General features: G+C 38.3%; 1 protein-coding gene across 8 annotated transcripts in view; it reads left to right on the top strand.

Annotated features, from left to right (window-relative positions):
* The window catches only part of AFF2 (ALF transcription elongation factor 2), a 464,322-nt gene that overhangs the window by 95,194 nt on the left and 348,467 nt on the right, over positions 1-20,661 (top strand). For 5 of the 8 annotated variants that reach the window (XR_012160619.1, XM_073358389.1, XM_073358388.1 and 2 more), the window contains 2 exons: positions 9,847-9,967; positions 18,426-19,316. Coding sequence is in view for 7 of the 8 variants with exons in the window: in XM_073358389.1 (XP_073214490.1) it covers positions 9,847-9,967; positions 18,426-19,316 (1,012 nt within the window). In the remaining variant the exon portion in view is untranslated. Of the gene's footprint in view, positions 1-9,846; positions 9,968-11,282; positions 11,386-14,288; positions 14,359-18,425; positions 19,317-20,661 lie in introns of those variants that run through there. The other 3 variants (XM_073358391.1, XM_073358390.1, XM_073358393.1) reach the window with 3 other exon arrangements.

The raw sequence follows: 20,661 nt of genomic DNA, 5'->3' as shown, positions 1-20,661 counted from the left end.
AATAGGCCCATATTGTTAATCTCTCAGAGCAAGGAAATTCAGAATTTAGGCTGAAACTCCATCCTTAGTCTACCCCTCACAGCGACAGAGTCCCCTTTTAGTCACAGCAGGTTACCCATCTAACACAGCCTCCTAATCCAGCTCCTTTATCCTGTATGTAATTTATCTAGTGCCAAGACTCACTGATGAATTTCACAAATGTGTATATAAATTTGTTACAGTTTACAGTGTGGTATGATAAGCACTAACTAGAATACTGGGGTGTCAAGCCTTTCTGGGAAGGTCTATTCTGATGCTTTAACGTGTTTTAATTTACAACATATAATATTGGCTTAATGTTATCTTATTAGATGTATTAAATACCAGATACATCCTTCAATGAATAAAGCATCTTGGGAAAGTGTTATATTTAGCAAATGTTTTAGTGGATCCTTGTCATTTACTGAATTTCACAGTAGCAGTTTTATTGTAACCATTTTTGTTTCTTCTTGGGTTTTCGTTTTTCTTGGCTTGAAGTATTTTTCAGTTTTTGCCTTGCTGCTTGCCATATAGCAAATGTGAAATGACAAGAGGATTCTAATAGCGATCCAAAATGTACCTTGAACACACATTGTTAACCAAATTACAATCACTGCTTTCATTTACATGTGTCGCCTTTCAAAGGATGAATATGTTCTTTTAATTTGCTTTTTAAATATCCATAACGATGTCCCCAAGCATTTTAATAAAACGGAAACAGTTAATTATTGCCAAATAAGGATAACTGAATATATTGGTCTGTAGCTTGCATATAAATATTTCTGACAGCACTTCTCTCTGGAAGAGAAAATTGTGCAAATTGCCAGTTATTATAATTTTTAATAAATAAGTCTCCTCTTGACTTCATTCATTTTTTCACCCCAGTGCACTAGTGTTCAACAACCCATATTTTCAGTGGGACCATTTCTATTACAGAGTGATTGAGCTCTGATTTACACATCAATTACCCAACTTCATGGAGATTTTCATGCTCCCCTAGCTGACATCAATGAAGCATAACTGCGTAAACGCTTTATTTCATACTAGTTTTTGATAACTCAGACTGATAACTAATCATATAAAGAGACAATGCGCTATGATACAGGAAACAATAAATGCTCCCCTTTGAAACATCATCTCTTCTTTTATACTTTTCACCATTCGTGATCTTATCTCTGCTATCCATTCCTTACTATAAAGGTACCAGAATTTGTTCCTCTCAAATTCATGTTAAGGAAAGGTTTGAAGCTACATAATACTGAAATGGGCATAAACTGAACTAAAATACATTTTTCTACATGCTTAAGAAAACAAAGAAATAACAATGTGATATATGTCAGCTATGTTTTTAACCTCATGGTTTTAATTTCCACAAATTGCCTATGGGTCTCTTGGGGGTTATTTTGTATAGAGACTTTAATCTCCAGTATTTTGTATCAAACATGCTACAGTGACTGACATTGGTTTTTAATGTAAATTATTAAGAGCTAACCAATGACCATCTTGAGGGTTTCTCTGTATAGCTGTTGAACATCAAAGATAGAATATTCTAACATTAAAAAAAAAGTCATTGATCTTGAAACTCAGTGATAGACACATTGTGATACTTTTAAAAAAGTTTGTTCATTCTTCAAAAAACACAGCATTAAAGTAAATGTTTGAATGTGAAAGATATGTGATAGAATGTTTTGTTTAATTAATTAGTATATTCTAGTGTGGCCTGATTGGTCAGTGCTAACTAATAAGATTATCAAGACAATGTAATTTAAAATCTTGAGAGTGGTGGTGATTGTCAGAGGAGGTAGAGCTTTGCTGCTTAAAATGTAATATTGCTTGTGAAATGTATCATTTTACAGTGTAGTAAAAGCCTTTGATGTGTAAGGAAGGAGTGTTTAGCTAAACGGTTTTTTTTAAGTCTGGCTTTTGTAATCACTTTATTGACTAAATTCATTTCCCTAGTCCAGGGATTCATGCCAGAATTGCAACAAAAATAAAGACCCTGGGCCTGAGTTTCATTTACTCTGATGTAAATCAGGATTAACCCTGGTCAACTGACTGGGAGAGGGGAGACTACTCTCTGTGCCTGAGTTGTTAGTTTTTATACTTACCCTGAATAAAGACTACCAATGCTTTGGCTCCAGTCAAGGAAAGTTCTTATGCAGAGTCTTGTTGACTTCAATTGGACTACTCACGTGCATCAAGTTAAGCACACACTTAAGTGCTGTGATGGATTGGGGCCAGAGTGCTAAGTATTTGACGCGAACACCAACAACCTCCATAATGTCTGATCAAAACGAAACAAGAATGATATCCTGACATCTTCAAGGCAGAATGAGGAAGCAGCAATCTTTGACAAGTACTTTCATTATTCAAATAGCATAGTTATAAATTCACTGTTCTTGGTGCCTTGTTTTGGAAACCCCGTTTACTTCTGGTTTCCACAGAAGACAAGTATTTTGTTTAAATGAACTCTTTCATAATTTAAGAGTATACCATATTTTCAAGATAGAATGAAAAACTGATAAAGAATTATATTTGAAAGGTCAGGAGGCTGGATGCTAAAGAGTTGTAGTATGTCTTTTCAAATGTGGCTATTGAATATCTGTAAAACTCTGTCATTCTGCAACACCATTCAGATGTCCTTGAGTGTGCTGTCTGTTATGGCTGACTAGACTTCCTTTCTGCAGCTCTCCTTGATTCTTTCCAAATCTGGCTTCTGCTGTCCCCAAGCTCACTACTGGTTTCCCGCTTGCTAAGTCAAAGTAACACTCCTCTGTTTTTATTCTTGATCACTCTGCTGCATTTGACAGTTGATCGCTCACTCCTCTTCTTCTGGCTTCTCTCTATCTCACTGGCAGCTCCTTCTGCCTTTTGTGATTCTTTGACTTCCCCTCTCCTCTTATCTGTTGGTGTAGTTCAATGTGTTCATTTTCCTCCTATTCTCCCTCTGATCCTTTCTTTGAGAGAGCTCATCAACTTCCATAGCTTCAGCTACCACATCTCTGCCAGTGAATCCCTGTCATGGTATCTCCCCCGCCCTATTGCCACATCAGCTGTCTTAGTCATCTCCCTTTAAGACATCCTTCTCCAACCCAGTCTCTCTCTCTCTCTCTATCAAGAAAAGTTCTATACTTTCTCCAAAATCTTTTCTGCCAGCTTCTTTCACTTTCACAATTGATAACTGCGCTGTCTTCTCCATCTCCAAAGCTTTCAATCTTTTATCCTTTCTCTCACTTCTTTCTGCCCTCTTCCTCCAAATCCACTCTCTTGCTAATTCATGTTGGATAAAGGTTTTAGTATTGGGGGGTAGAGAGTAAAAAGTGGATCACCAAAATCCACCCTTACTTTCCACCCCCAATACTAAAACATTTATCAGAACTTTGCCATCTTTTGCCTTGATTTTGTAACGTCCCCTCTCGGCCAACTTCTCCCCTCTGCCAAAAGTGCTATGGCAAAAATTGTTGAGCCAGAGCTGATGTAAGTTGATTCCTTAATTTCAATGAAGCTGTGCCAATGTACACCAGCTGAGCATCTGGCCCGTCTTTTTATGTTCCTCAGATAGCATCTTCCTCTTCCTTGAACCTTTCACTGGCTTTCTTTCCCTTACTGCGTTGCATTCAATCTCTTTCTCACCTACTAGACCCTAGGTAATGTTACAGATCCCCTACATCTCTCTTCCCATTGTATCCTCCTCCCTTTTTTCTCTCCCTTTATGCTCCCCCAGTCTTTTGCCACTTTTTCCCACTTCTAGCATCATGACTTCATTTTGGGGGTCCCAAAGCTTGGAATAGCCTCCCATTTCCTGTTTCACAAATCCATCCTTAAAATCCTGTCTCTGCCTTTCATGTAACTTTTTATAACTTGTTTCTTCCAGGAATCCTTCTTACCTTTTACTCTTCATTTAGAATATAGTCATACCTTCCTTTACTTAAACTTTTGTGTCATTGGATTGTTTTGCCAACCTTAGTTTGTAAGCTTTTTTGGGGAGGGAATGTGTCTCATTCTGTTTGAACCTGTTTATTCCAGTTCAATTATTAATCTCATAAAGAGAAAATCTAGTAAAGATAAATCTATAATAAAATTAATAATAAAAGTAGTGTGTGTATATAAATCTAAGTATTATTATCAGCAGCTGCATCTAAGTCCTGATTCACCCAAAATATTGGGTCTTTGGCTGTGAAGTTTTCTTCTAACTCCCTTATTTTAGCATCTGAAAAGAATCTACCACCAAGGCGGTATCTGAAACCTCAGGAATCTGAAGCAGAGCTCACCAAGTCTTCCTAAGACTCGTGCGGATAGAGTAAGGAAGCTGAGACCTTGCTTGTGGCATATGAGTCAAATGCAGTTCTATTTACTTTTATGCAGGTTTGCTACAGTAGGGTATTACAAGTAGTTTTGTTTGAGACCTTCACCCAACAGTCGTGTCGAGGTGTTTCCTACAGCATTAGCTGGTTTTCTTTTTAAAGCCTAGAGGAGAAAAGCTATAAAAAGGTTTCACCAGCCTGTATTGAGAGTTCAGAGATAACATCGGACTCAGAACTGAGTGCACCATGACCTTAAGATCCAATCACAGTGTCACTCTTTGGATAAGGGGAAGGCTGACCTCATTCTTGTTCTAATCGGTTTAAAGTTAAATATGTGGCTTTCTGTAGTTAATGTGCAATGCAAGGGTCAGTGATGAAATAAATTTGCCGACAAATAAGTCATTGACCTAAATGTATAAGCAACCACTTCCTAGTGTGTAGATGCGTTACACGCTGGGAAGTACTTGAGGCTTTTATGTCATAGTGTGAGTGGAGAATTCAAAATTAACTTTAGTTTGTTTTTTTAAAAATAACATAGTGCTTGGAACTGCAGAACATGTGATAAATATAGATATTTGCAAATGGTGTAGAAGGCAGCAATTCACTTGAGGTTCTCCTGATGTCATAAAATGTACCAGCACAGTGGAATAGTTTGTAAACATCATCTGGGCCCCCGGGAGTGAGCTTCTGCCTTGTGCTTGTCTCTTGGGTGAATTAAATATATATTTTTTCTGGTTTCATGAGGTCATCTGCTAAAAGAGAAATATTTTAATGTGTTTGGTAGAAAAACACTGAATTATTGAAATTATTTACCTTTGTATACATAGTTAATATAGTAAATACTATATTAATTAAAGTTAATTAATGGTAAAGAAATTGTGCCACGTTAAATTAATGCTGTTTCATCATTTTGCCCTAATAGTTTAGTAACATAACTACCATCAAGTAGAGTAAATCATTTTATTGAGATTCATAAAGTGAGTGTGAACTAGTCTTAAAATGCTACAGTTACTCTTTTGCTCAGATATGATATAGTATAATGATTCCTTTCAGGGTTCTGAACAGTTTGTGTGCTTGAGGAAGGACACAGCTTTCAGATATCTAAGCCTAAAATAGTCATGTATTTTCACATTAAGGGTGAATTCTTGAAGTCAATGACAGAACTCTCATTGACGTCCGTGAGGCCAGGATTTTAACTCTAACATAGACTATGGCCGGGGTTGCTGTCATTTGTAAGCCTCTAAAATCCTGATAGTGCCACCCTAGTCACCCAAATAAATAATTTTTACTTTGAATTCAGTGGGATTTCTCACATAACTAAGGGTGACTCTTGGAGTCTCATCCTGCTTCCACTGACTTCAGTAGTAAATATTGTGGACAGAGGTGATGTGCGGGGGAATTAAGTGGGGTCACATCCCCGATTTGCTGCTTGGCTTGTACTGAGCATGCTCACACGGGCTGAGCCGGATGCCCTCACTCCAGCCCCCACTATTGTTAGGCATGGGCATCTCTGCTTGTGGAGGACATTAATGGACAAAGATTGGGCCCATAGTGTCATAAAAGTTTGCTAAAGAAATAGTACACTGCTGACAATACCTCATCCTGCCTTGAGTGTAAGGACTGGATTAGAAGACATCTCGAGATCCCTTCCATGGGGATACTATCATTCTATGACTCAAACTTGCAGTTCTTAGACAAAACTTGCTATTGAAGTCAGTGGAAATATCTTCTGTGAATAAGGTAAGCAAGCTGTAAGTTCTAATACTATACCGTGTCTTTAGGAACAGCCCCGAGTGTGGGTTGATGTGTAAACTGCATTACTCCAAGAGGCATTGTGTCTTAGAAACACTTTTCTAAGGCACTGTCCCTCCCCTTGCTCTGGGGATAAGTATGGATTAGAAATTTCCAACTGGTCTATACAAGTAGAAAATTACAATACTCCCCACCCCCACCCACACAGACTAAGCTACATTTTCCCAAGGTGATTGTGGAGCAGAGTGGAGCCAAGACTCCACCCTATTTCTATCCATCTACCCCAGAGTGGGCAGCAGCAAGTGTATAGCACCCACTTACTCCCACAGATGTGGACCCAAGATCCAGATAGCCGATGAAGGGGTGCAGTGAGGATTCTTTATTCCCGTTATGTCTCTATGGATGTATAGTCTGCCACAATCTAGCTTGTAGCTAGCAATAATAATAGGGTAAGTGGCTTTGGTATAGTAATTTAATGTCCTTTATTTTTCCTCAATAAATTAGTAAATAATGCTATAATTTCTACAAGAATGCAATAGTAGCATTGACCATAGTACTGTCCTCTAACTTTACACTAGCAAATGATCCCAAGGTAGTGATATCATTATGGCAGAATGTGTTATAAAACGAACTAAATAAAATGATGTTGCATTTGAGTTTCCAACCTGAAAATTGGAAGCGGCAATGAAAATCAAGTTTAACTCAGCCTCACATACTTAGGTGGCTTTACATCCTGTTAATAAACTATACTCAAGTCCATTCACTCCAAGCATGAATGATCTTGAATTGCTCAAACCGATTATTAATTCATCTTTCTGATTTCAAGATTGTCTTTGTGGCATTAGTCTGTCTTTTTTTTCCCCCCGCCCTGTATGAAAACAAGTATGCAAGTCTAAGGATACATGGAATCATCAGGAGATAGACATATGCTTGCCTGCAGTCTCTGTGGGTCTTGCAGGTTCAAACGTAACCTGCCGGAATCGTAAGAACTTTAATTGAGTAGATAAAGAGGTCCTCATAATTATAAACTGCAGTAGGTATAACAAGAGGCTAAATACATAGCTGTGGTTTTAATTAGCTGGTGCTTCAAATTAGTAATTGTGGTTTCACTCAGAAATCAGTGACTTTATACACTGTCAAAGCCTCATCACTGTGCAGTTCATTCCTCATTATATCTCTCCATGTGAAGCTTCTAATACAACATCATACTGAGCTAAAAAGGCAAAAGTTGTAGATATTTGGTTATCTTCCAAGTACAGTAGAGCTCTATGGAGATTAAATTCATTCTCATCAGGATATCAGAATTCACTGTTCTCCGTTACATAAGTGTGTGCGCATGTATATATAAAATCTAGCAGGCAAATATTTCTTACAACGGATAACGTCAGTGTGCATACTTAATCTGCTATTCAAATTGTCATCTGGAATTTGTAGCTATTTAACGGACACAAAATAGAGCCAAAAGTCTTATAACAAATCAAATAGAGGTTGAAAGCACAGAAGTGTCCCTTAATACTTGTCGCATGAGGGGTTGTCAATGCAAGTGGATACATGCATCTCTTCTTTTTTTTTTTTTCCCCTCTTCAGTGTTTTAATTACATCTTTTCCCTCAGAGGAGCAGGAAGTAGTTTGCAAAGGCAAGAGACCAAAGTACTTCAGTCCTGTTCATGAGAGAAGTAGACGTGATCTCTCAGCTTGTCATCTAGGTCTGGCAGGTGCACAAAGTGAGCTGACATAAAGATAACTGACGTCTTGCTATCACTACTCTGAGGCGATAGACATTTTTTGTTTATTTGCTTGTGTGCAGAATTATCTGCCGCCGAAGCCAACTAATCTAACGTCCTTCCCTTCTGAACAGCACTAAATGAAACATTCTTTAATCACCCCCTAGGTCTAAGCTGGCCATTTCACCCCATTTTTAGGCAGGCAGTCCTCTTTTTTTGCGTGGTTTGTCCCCGGTCCGATATTGAGATAGAATCGGATATGGTTTTATCTGGTATCGTATGAGGACACCATTTTGAACACCAAGCTCTTATCAGTGTGATATAAGTGTGATATCGCATGCAGCATGCCTGTGAGATCACGCCAATGGGGGCAGAGTGGCATGCTCTTCAAAATGGCGTCCTCCATACAGCATGACCTTGTACGCATCATGCGTGCGAGGTCACACTGGCAAGGGCGGGGTCATCTGACCAGGTTGGGCCTATACCATTTCAGGAAGTACTGGAATGTCCAGTATTCTGGGAATACATGAGTGGTCCACCCTCCCTATGCCCACAACTAAGTGATACATAAATGTTAACAAGTATGCGGGATTGAAGTAGTTGTTCTGAATCACACTTGGCTGCAGTAGAATGTTGTGATGTAGGCACGTGTTACACAGTTAAAGGAAACTGAAGATGTCACTATGTCTAGTTGACTCCATAGTTGTTTCTCCATATAGGTATATTCTTTCTCTGTGTGTGTGTGCGTGGGCGTACATACACGTACGCACATAGCGTGCCTACATATTTATACATGTACACTTATAGACAAGTTGTACTGGATTTTTTCTGGCAGAAAGCACCATCTGGAAATGGCAGATTTTGTGTGTTTTTTTAATTTTAGAATGACTAGTTCTATTTAGAGACATGGTAGGTGAGGTAATATCTTTTATTGGACCAACTTCTGTTTGTGGAAAAGATAAGCTTCCAGCTTTGCAGAGTTCTTCTTCAGGTCTGGAGAAGGTAACAAGAGTGTCTAAACTAGATATAAAATGGGACAGGTTAAGCATAAGACGTTCACATATGCTGTAGGAGACCACTTAAAATGAAGTGGGCAGTTAAGGGTTAGCAGACAGTAGGGTGTTTACAAATGGTTGTAATGACCATAAATCTGGTGTCTTTTACTGAGTCTATGGTTTTCACTGCCCAGCAGAGTTAGGAATTTATGTTTTCAGGCTCATCTTGCAGAGGTGTTGTGCAGATTTCCTTTGAAGACGCTCACCCACGGGTGATAGGGTGTTTTTATCTTTTATCATTTTTTCTGTGAGAGTTCATTTGAGAGAGTAGTGATTGTCTGGTTTCACCCACATAGTTATTGTTGGAGCATTTGATGTACTGGATGAGGTACACCACATATGATGGGCATGGGTAGAAGACATGGATCTTGAAAGGTGCGTTCTGAAGGATATAGATCATTGTAGCAGTCTACAGGTTTTGTATCTATTGTTCTGGCAGAGTCTGGTGGCACTTTGAGTTGGACTGTGGGGAGCTTGCTTCTGATGATGAACTTGGCTAAATTGGGGGTTTGTTTGAAGGCAAGAAGGAGGTGGGGGTGGGAAAGATTTCTTTCAGGATGTGATCCACCATCAAATCTGAGTTGTAACTTTTTGATGGTACCCGTTATGGGTTCTAGCGTGGGGTGGTACTGGAGCAGGTTCTTCCATGGTAGTTGGATGGTTCGTTTCATGATGTGGTCTGTTTTTCTCATGGAATATCCTAGTGCAGTGAATGCAGATTTTAAGTGTGTTTAGGTGTGTATGCTGGGATTTCTCTTTGGAACAAATTCTGTAATATCTGAGTGCTGGGCTAAATAGCTGTATTTAGTACGGTACTATGATCCCAAATTTACATTTGGGAAAACTGTTGGATGGATTTCACTCTCTTTCAAAGTCATCGGTTTGAATTGCACTGTTTCCAGTGTTTTGTTCCTAATATTGTTAACAATGAATGTTTAACTGACATATGGGGAACATAATTGCTTGTCTTTTTTGTCTTATCCTCTTTTTCAGTCACTATGAGCAAGACCGGAGTGCACTTAAAAGGAAAGAATGGGAGCGAAGAAATCAAGAAGTCCAGCAAGATGAAGATCTCTTTGCTTCAGGTTTTAATCTCTTTGGGGAACCCTACAAGGTAAATGGCTATATGATACTTTACACTTTTAGAGTGTCTTTCATCTGAATGCATTTTGCCAATACTAATTAAGCCTTACCTCTGAGGAAGAAAAGTATTATGATGATCTTGATTGTCTGACTCTACAGATAGTTAGACCTTTGAAATTAGTAAATTGAAGCACAGTCAGGTTAAGTAACATGGCCAACGTTATACAGCATTTTGGTGACAAAACCAGGAATTGAAACAAGGAGTTTGGATTCATATTCCCTTTTCTGAACATTCTGCACACTCCCTCAATAAGTATATATTGCTCTCCAAAGGAATTTTTACTTAGGTTTTCCTAACTCCAAAATGACATTTAATCTCTTTATTTTTAAAGAGGAAAATATACTTGATTTGTTCAAACCAGAATCTCTTCGTTTAATTATGAGCCCGGAAGCTCTCCCTTTGCAATCATAATTGTCCAAAGAAGTGTTCAGGGAGAATGTCTGTTTGAATTCTTTGGGGAGCATAACAAGGATATCAAAGAGACTTACGATGAGACTTATTCTCTGTAAGGAGCTTTGCTGTCTGAGAATTTCATCACCAGGGGATGTCCCCCTTGATTATTTCTGCTGCTTTGATTTGTAGCCAGGCATCCCCTGATGGATTCATCAGAATGTAAATGTACATGTCACTTTCTCTTCCCAATCAGTGACATCCATTGAAAGGCCACCACTTTAGCATTCCATTTTATATTGTTAGCAGCTGTAGGGAGGATGAGTGCTCTTTGCAAATCACCAGTAAGGGAGAAAGACCAGCATCGTTATGAAGGGGTGGTTCATAATTATAGGTTGGGAGACTGTTTCAACCAACTGGGGACAGTAGTTTACTGGTTAAAATCTAATCTTGCAAAGTACAATGGGATGTTTTATGTTGGGCCACCCACTTTCTCACGAGGAGTTCACATTTACTACACATACAATCCCGTTGATTTGAGAGAGACTCCTTGCAAAGCAAGGCCCCAATCCTGCAACCATTAGTGCATATTCTTAATTGGATGAATGGGTCCTTTGATTTCAGTGAGACTACACGTGGAAGCAGAGTTAAGCTTGTGTGCAAGTGTTTGTAAGAGCTATAGATCCACTCAGTGTCAGTAAGGGTAGCAGAACCTAATCCATTGTGGTTACTCTGAATTACTGAATTCAGCTGTATCTACTACTGAAATATGAAATCCTGTAGGAATAAAAAGGGACTATACCGCACAGAGGATCTACATGCTTTTGATTTGGATGGGTTTGCAGCAGCTAGTTAATCTTTTCTTTTGTATTTCATAGCTTTTGGTTTATTGCAGATGAATTCGATATCGAGTAGCTCTTCCAATAATGGGATACTGATTGCAAAGGTCTGAAATGAGCATCCCAAATTTAAAAAAAAAATCACAACTGAGTTCTAAGGTGGGTTGACTGTACAGTGGCTCATTTTAATGGAAGTGTTTAAAATGTTCCAAATGACCCTAGTGGATCATTTCTAACTACTATATTATCTCTCCCAGTATGCACAGATTACGTTCATGAGAGATAACAAGTATGGCCCTGACACTGCCAACACTTATGCATGTGCTTAATTTGTTTCTATTCATATGCTTAAAGTTAAGCTTGTGCAAAAATGTTTGTAGAATCTAGGCCTCTTGATATAAAATGTTCTGTGTGCGAGAGGGAAAGCCAAATGTTGGGATGTTAATCTACCAAGAACATGCAAGTATGTGGGGGAACAGTTTTACAACATGTAGCAATATGATTGAGCACTTCCCTCTCCCCCCAATTATTTGTGTAGTTATGACTGGTATATTACACCACATAGATGAAGAAGAAACTTGACACATTCACTGCACTTGATGTAATGAAGCGCAAAAAAAAAAAAAAAGTTTTCATAGAGTCAGAGAGTTTTAAGGCCAGAAGGTCTCACCAGATTATCTAGTCTGACCTTCTGTGTGTCACAGGCCACCAACACCATGCTCAGGTTCATCTGGAGATGGAGTGTCATGATTACTCCTCTTGGAATTGTTTTTAGTCCTGGCCTTCTGCTCCCACCTAGTTAAGCTACACTTTAAAGATTGATAATAAGACACAGCATTGGAGTTTATGGGATTAAATAGATAGGAGACTAATGAAAAATCAAACAATATGAATCTTTGAAATAATTTCTAAATGTAGAGAAATAAGTCCAGATTTTTAATAAAGGCTTATGGAAATGTGCAAGTAAGAGATTGAAGCTTTACGAAAATGCTTATTGACCTCATAGAATTTGTGGGGGCAGTTTTTCATTGAGGATGTACTGTGTGTTTAAGATAAATAACACTTTCTGTCAAAGAGAGAGGTCCTGTAAATGCTGATTTCTTTTCTAGCAATGCGTATGGTTTTTGAGTTGGCGTTCTGAAAATATATTCTCATTATTGTCAAGGTTTTTTTTTTTTTTGTCTTCCTCCTCCCGTTCATTTTGAAACAATGAATTGGGTGGAGAATTTACCCAAAATTAACTTAAACAAAATAATACAGAATTTTCTTCATGAGAATTAAAAATTATACACTTCAAAACCATTCTTAATATCTACTGTGCCCTCAGAAAGATATGTTTTAAATTGCTAAAATAGTCCCTACATTTTGAAATTTGTGTCCACTTGCTCAGAACTGGACAACTGAGTACACAATACCTGCATTTAAAATCTATGCATTTCTATAATAGCCCTTAAAGAATAGATATATTACTTTCAAAAATATCTATCATCACCCGTTTTACAAGGTGAACTTTTGAATACAACTTCTTTAGAATTGTACTCTCTTAGAACAGCATAAAAATTAGTGTAAAAATTGTTGTGTATAAATAAATTGTTAAACAACCAAACACAAAAATAATAGTTTTAATTTGTTTTAAATCCACAGAAGCAAGGAAAATTAAGACTATATATATCCTTAATATTCATTTTATATATCTATATCTATATATATATTTATAATAAACTCCACCCATTTTGTCTTGATTTTTACGTCAGGAGGAATTAAGGACAAAGTGGTTGTCTGATATTTCCTTTATAGCAGTGGTTCTCAAACTAGGGCCGCCGCTTATTCAGGGAAAGCCCCTGGTGGGCCTGTTTACCTGCCACATCCGCAGGTTTGGCCGATTGCGGCTCCCACTGGCCGCGGTTCGCTGCTCCAGGCCAATGGGGGCTGCAGAAAGGGCAGCCAGCACGTCCCTCGGCCCACACCGCTTCCTGAAGCCCCCATTGGCCTGGAGCAGCAAACCATGGCCAGTGGGAGCCGCAATTGGCCGAACCTGTAGACATGACAGATAAACAAACCTTCCTGGCCCGCCAGGGGCTTTCCCTGAATAAGCAGCGGCCCTAGTTTGAGAACAACTGCTTTACAGGATTGTGCTATTAAGGGCCCAATGCAGGTTCCATTAATGTTAGTGGAAATTTAACTGATGACAAATGGGGGCTGGATTTGACCCTTAAAGACAGAGTTGTGGTTTATGTTACAAAGCAAGTGCAGAGAGTGAACTCTGGGCCTGATTCGTGTTTATGAAAGAGCAGTGTAAACCAGCCTTAAAGTGAGTGTAAATGTAACTTATGCCCCCTTTTAAAGCCTCTTTACACTACCAGATGCAAAGGATCCTTGGTATGAATGAGAATTAGGCCCTCTGTATCCAACAAGAATAGTGCAAAGTGCACCCACTTAGTCTGCTCTGGTTGCTGCCGATGACGGTAACATCAAAAGAGAGCATGTTTGGACTTATTTTCCAACATTTTGACATACTGAAATTGTATTCAATGGTAAACCCTGTGTACTTTTAATGTGTGTGAGGAGAAGCAAGAGGGATTTGGGAATAGATTTGTTTCTTTTCCAGTCAGAACAAATTCTGATTTCAGTCGCATTAATGTAAATTAGTTCAGATTTACTCTGATGTCGCTGAGATCAGAATATGGTCCATTCTCCTGTATCCATAACCAGGAGTGGCAATGCCACTTGTCCAAAATAAATGAAGCTGCCAGCAAGAAGCAAGCAGACCCTCAATTAGGTTTGCAGAGGAAAGGGAAAGAGAAGGTATCCATCAAATGCAAATGGAGTGACCTTTCACCACGCATGGGGTCAGATCCTCAATTAGCAAAGTCAATAAAGTTAATGGAGCCATGCTGATTTACATCAACTAAAGATCTGGCCCATGAATTTCCAAAGGACCACAGAAGTTGAAGTGGGGAGAAGAGAATCTGAGAAATACAAAACATCTCTCTCCATCTCGTTGGTTCCCTGTTCTAATATCTCTGTTCTGCACACCCACCCTTCCCCATTCACTGCGGCAGTTAACCCAAAATGGGGAACTATTGGATGGAGCTGCTGCCAGTGCCACTTCGTATGAGGACGAGAAAACAGGTAAATAGCCAACACCTGGTAGATAAACTGTAGCTGCTTGGAATGTTAAAAATAGTCCAGAGAGACAAGGTGGGTGAGGTAATATCTTTTACTGGACCAACTTCTGTTGGTGAAAGTAACAAGCTTTCGAGCTCCATAGAGCTTTCTTCATAACCGGGATGAAGTAGCCTGAAGGAGAGCTCTGTGAAGCTCAAAACTTGTCTCTTTCACCAAAAGAAGTTGGTCCACAAAAGATATTACTTCACCCATCTTGGCTCTCTCATGCCCTGAGACCAACCTGCCGACAAACACAACAAACAAAAATAAGCCAGGGAGACGTAACTTCGTGGGCAGAAGTGCAACATAAATATAGTTTATCATGTGGCTCTCTGCCATGAATTATATGGATATCACCATCACTTGTATACTTATGGAAAGGCTGCCTAATCACCTATTCCTTTATTATGTCCGTCCATCTTATCTACTTTTCATAGGGGGGGGTGTGTGTAGAAAGATGTTCTTTTTATGTGCCAGAGTCTAATGCAGAAAATATTTCAAAAATATTATGCTGTCTACCACAATTTTGGCCAGCATGGATAAAGAGGTATGAGCACTGCCTATTGCCAGTTATGGATCATGTGAGCTTTCTAGAGGTCTCCCTTTCAAACACTGATACTGCTTAATTTGTCAGAGCTGACTAGATCACAGCCTGGGGTCTCATGTCTGCAGATGCTTGAATCAGCAGTGTAGGAATTTTCCTGGCAGAGGCTGCAGTTTTACTAGGGATACCCTTTAATGTTTTGCATTAATAAATAGGTTTGGATATAATTAGGGGTTTTTTTAAATTTTTTTTTTTGAGGTTTGCCTTGAAATAGTTCAGCTGGAGAAATAGGACCCAATTGAAAGAATTTTCTTTTGCATGAGTCTTTGGAGAATGTTAAATCTTTTTTAGGTATTGCCCCTTCACTGTGTTCAAGCATAGCATAAAGTATCTCACCTTCTAGTCCGTAGAGGTTAGTTATGCTGGGAGGCATGAGAAAATGAATGAATTATGAAACCTCAGGCTTTCATAGGAATTGTCACAAAACCCATATTAATTGGGCCCATAAGTCTGAATGCATTAGTTTTGTTCTTTGTAGAACCATAATGCAATAGCTAGTGAGCAAATTAGCCTTTCAATAGGATTTTATTTCTGATTTTTTCTTTAAAGCAGTACAGCCAAACATAGAAAAGTGTGCACTTCCTAAATTAATGAGAGGCTAGAGGGGTTGGGGGGAGTACTGCTAGTGGAATACTCAGAAGATACGTTTCCTTAATGGTGGCAAAACCACAGTTCAACTTGTTGCTCAGAAAATAGAGTAGAGAAGTTTCCTTTAAGAAATCAATGGATTATCCAGAAGAGGGTGTTAAAAATGTCCCCTACCTGGTAACATGTAATGGCCGGAAATAGTTAATTTCATTTTTGTAGTGCTTGTAGCAAGACTAGCCAGGCATACCCTGCTTTTCAATAAGAATGCTAAATCTGTTGAGGAAGAAAATAAAAATATTACTGATATGTGTCAAGACTTAAGTCTAGATTCTGCCCTGAATTACACACAGTGCCCCTCGTTGACTTCAATGAGGTCACACAATGAGGAGAGTTTGGCCCTAGGGGTGCATTTTCTATTTGTGTTTTACTGTATTTCAAGCTACAGTGGACTATCTCTTTATTGGCAGAGGTATTTATGTTTTGAGGGCCTGATCCAAAACCCATTAAAGCCACTGATAATCTTTCCACTGACTTCAGTAAGCATCGGATCAGGATCTGAGAGAGTTTTAAAATAGGCTCAGGAGGTTTAAATTAATTATCTCTGTGCTTTTCAGAAAAGGGTTTTTTTCATTAATACTCCCAGAAAATGACTACAAATAATAATACCTTACATTTATTAAGTGCCTTTCATCCCAAAGGACGTGAACATTTTGCATAAAACAGAGAGCTAGTGTTAAGTGAAATGACATTTAGCATTAGGTGACATGTTTAAAAAAAACCTGAGAGTCAGATACCTCTAACAGTAAAAATGATTGAAAATCCATGTATTAAAATTAAAATATTGAGTCTCTCTGTGAAGGCTTAGAGAAGAAGCTCTTTTATGTGCTGCTGTGATATTAAAATGTTACAGTGCAATAATGTGTTCCTGGTACTCTTTTTACTTTTCTCCTTTACTTTATGGATAGTAAGTTAAGTGTAAATCGAAAATGTAACCAAAATGCTGATGAAAGCGAGTGGTTCTGGACTTTCTAGATACTTAGCCATCACGTGGGCTGTGTCTCAAAGAGTTAAAAAGTTTGGTGGGGAAGGAAGAAACAGCACGAGTATGTAAGTGTTTAAGGCTTGCATCATAATTCCTGCTGTGCCCTTAAGCACAATGGAATCTCCTTGTTTTAATTTTGGGGGTTGAACAGAGAGTCTGGTTTTGGCTGCTGCCCAGATGGCACATTGTGCAACTCAGTTGAAGGAAACTGCTCATATACAAAGAGGTCATTCTTGGCTTAGCTCGAATATATTTTTTGCCACTAAAATGACCAACCTAGGGACTTTTAGTGAACAAAAGTGATTCCTAGTCCTGCACAGCTGTAACTATTAACCATCTCGGTTAGAAGCAACTCATACAGATGAGAACAACACTGGACAGTTAACATTTAAATTGCTCCTTCAATGCAGTGGTAATATACATTATAATTCCTGCAAGTTGAGACAGAGAAAATCAGCATTTATTATCTTTTCCCCCAAATGTTTTATACTGCATGAGAACTACCAAGAACATAAATCTTTTTGCAACATTTCTCTCCTCTATAGACTAGTTGAGCATTGGAAATCTAAGCAGATATTCCAAGAGGAATCCATGCATGAATTTTCTGTCTTCATTCTTTCTTTTGCTCAGCGTTTGGGAGGAAAGGGAGACTTAACTTGAAGTATGAGCATGCTTTGAGAGAAATTATATGAAGTATCACGCCCTACCTCACATATATTGTAGCTTCAAACTCTGCTTCCAGATTGTTGAAGTTCAGCATATGCTTGGACAGGAATGATAGTTTTGAAAGCAGTGTTTCTCACCTCTTGAGTCTGATAAAGTAACGCGTGTATAGGGAATAGGCTGTTTTAATGCAATGCTGGTCATTTCAGCGGAACGTCAAGGGTTATAAGAGGACTGCGTTTATTGGTTCTATGTTGGTTGACTTTTTTTAAAACAAAAAGGAAAATGAAATTAGCTGCATATCAATTATAACCTTTCAGCTTGTTCACCCAGTCTACTATATATAGCATAGTGAAAACCACTTCAGAATGAAAAATAATAGTAAAACATAGATGAATCAGAACTTACTTCATGATTATTGTGATTTGAAGAGAAGTGTGAGTGACTGATTCATGAACACACCACACTCTCAGCCAACAGAGGCCTCCTGGTGCTTCAGAATATAGAAATTATATGCTACTTTAGTACATCTTTGGAACACTCTTTTAGTAGCAGTTAATTCACCAGTTGGAAGCAGTATGTTTTCTAGATCTCAAATGTTACGTATATTGGGCCAAACTGAGCCCTGTATAAAGGAATCATTAAAGTTACACATGGGATGAATTTAGCTCCTTATGTTTATTGTCGGTTTAGCCTGGTTTATAGCAATAACATATTTAAATAAAATGTTTGATTTTAATTCAAATACTCAATAACCAGTAATTGTACATTCACATTTTGCAGAATATAAAATGTACAAGCCCAACTTATCTGACATAAAACCAGACTGTTTTGCTCATAACATCCATAACTGATGTAATTTAAATATTTCTCTGAGAACATATTTAAGAAAAAAGGAAGCAGTATACAAATGTTACTCATGCAAGCCTGTTCCAAGAGGTTCTTTGAACACAGTTATTGATGAGTTTTTCTTACATAACATATGCAAAATGTAATTGAAATTAAATTAAATGTCAGCATGACGCTATTAAGTAGCTAACATTTGCTGTCGTTTCCTAAGACAACCATTCCAAGCAGTAACTTCACAACCAGGAATTTACTCACTCTTTTCCCTATATCTTTTTGGTATTTTAGACAAATAAAGGTGATGCCCTTGCTAACCGTGTCCAAAACACATTGGGAAACTATGATGAAATGAAGGACTTGTTAACCAACCATTCCAACCAGAGCCACCTTGTAGGAATCCCAAAGAATTCTGTACCACAGACTCCCATTGACAAAAATGAACAGAACTTTTTTCCAGAACAGAGAAACAGGATGATTCCGTCTCACCAGATCAGTGGTCACTCGTCAACGTCAATGCCCCCACCTTCTTCACTGTCATCAAATTCTACTTTGCTACACAGTCACCAGAGCAGCAGGAAATCCAGGACAGATTGGTCACGTGGTGGTCACAGCTCTAATGGTGCACAGCCAAGCCAATCCAATAGTCAACAGAGTAGGACAAAACATAGCTCTTCACATGACCAGCCTCAAGGCAGGTACGACGATCTCTACAACTGTCAGAGTGAACAACATAAAAATGGAGGCGCTGAGGAAGCAAACCCGGCTCCATCATCTTCACATTCACGGAGGCACAATCACTCCAAATCAACAACTGGAGAACATTCTTATAAAGAAAACAGTCATTCCAAGTCACCTGTAGAACTTGAGTTTGTAGGGCACGGTCCTGGATCTCCACTTCCTTCTACATCTTTGTTATCCGCAAACAATAGTCTCTCAACCCAGAGTTTCCCACCAGGACTGCATTGTAAAACTAGCATGGTCCAGCAAAAACCTACAGCTTATGTAAGGCCTATGGATGGTCAGGACCAAGTACCTAATGACTCACCTGAACTGAAACCTCCAATAGAAATTGAGAGTGGTTATGGAAATCAAACATTTGGAACACTGTTGGAAGGAAAAGCTAATGCACCCAGTTCTAAGAATAAATTACCAAAGCTTACCATTCCTCAAGCTAGCGAGGTAAGTCATTTTCTTAGTTCACTTTTTTCTGGAATCTTAACAGGTCTGACCTGATGAGTATTTAACCTAGTGTATGTCTGTTTCTTTAAGTATGAAGTTCCAGTTCCTGAAATTGTGATCTGAAAAGACACCCCTTTCCTAGAAAATGCATGGTTATATTTTCTTTTGGTAAGGATTGTTGTGACAACCCTAGTAAGCAGCGATACATCAATTTTTAAAATCAAAGTGTGGAATACTAACTTTGGTTGTGTCACACTAACAGTAAAAGGTCAGATCCTTGGCTGGCCACAGCACTCTAATATATCTTAATTCAGCTGCATTGTTCACAGTTTTGTAGATTTATTTTGGAATTAATCCGATTTAAAGAATGCTGTTATGCACTGTGCCAAAGGAGAAAAAAAATCTAAAATAAACTTGGAAATTCCTTGACCACTTTAATGCCCATTGTACAGAACTGCTAACAATAAGGGGTACGTTTTCATTGCTCATTTCCCATTGACTTTAATGGAATTAATGTGCCTTAAACTGTGAGAAACACTTTTGAAAATGTATCCCGTTAAGTCTTCATGCATTTTTCAATAGCACTTAGCAGTGGGATTCAATGCCAATTCCTGGCACCAAGAACTTAAATTGCTGAGTTTTGTGTTGCTGGTCTGTTACAACAGTCCTGTGATTAAAGTTATAATTAGCTCTTATTTCTCTCCTGGACACTTCAAGCACAGCTGTATTGCAAGGGTACCAACTGAAGCATTTGTACTGATATAATAAATTTCTTATTCAGAGTTGCTCTAAAGCAGTAACCATTGCAAGGTAGGTTTTTAGTACATGCATGAACAGAGTTACAACATGGGATTTTCATAGCTTTCTGTTTTCCCCCAAGATTACTTCCCTGCTTGTTAATATTTTTATACCAGAAATAAGAAATGATTCATTCTTAAGACACTTTATTGGAAAAGGTCAGCTTTTCCTATTGGAATAATTGTTTTGAGCCAATAATTTGTTTGACTGTTTAAAAACTTGATGTTATTTATTAACATTCCAGGCAGCAACAAAGACTGATGTGTTTTGCAGTAGAGTTTGGAATAATTTTTCTGGGAACTGCATCTGAAAACAGTAAAAAGGCCTATTTATATCAGGTGGAAGCTGAGGGTTGCTTGCAGATGGCATTTTATTAGAAAATGTATTTGTTAATAAATGTAGCTTTGCACAAGATTCCTTTACAGATGTTTCTGTTTATTTTTACCTTAGGTTAGAAATCTGCTGATGTAGATAGCTTCATACTCTCTTGCAATTTATCGCTAGTGGTGTTTGGCAAGTAAATAATTGCATATAAAAGAAATAATGA

The sequence above is a fragment of the Lepidochelys kempii genome, chromosome 9 (assembly GCF_965140265.1).
Source record: "Lepidochelys kempii isolate rLepKem1 chromosome 9, rLepKem1.hap2, whole genome shotgun sequence".
In the NCBI taxonomy this organism is placed as follows: Eukaryota; Metazoa; Chordata; order Testudines; family Cheloniidae; genus Lepidochelys; species Lepidochelys kempii.
The sequence above is the reverse complement of the archived record's forward strand: the minus strand, read 5'-3'. Positions and strand labels throughout refer to the sequence as shown.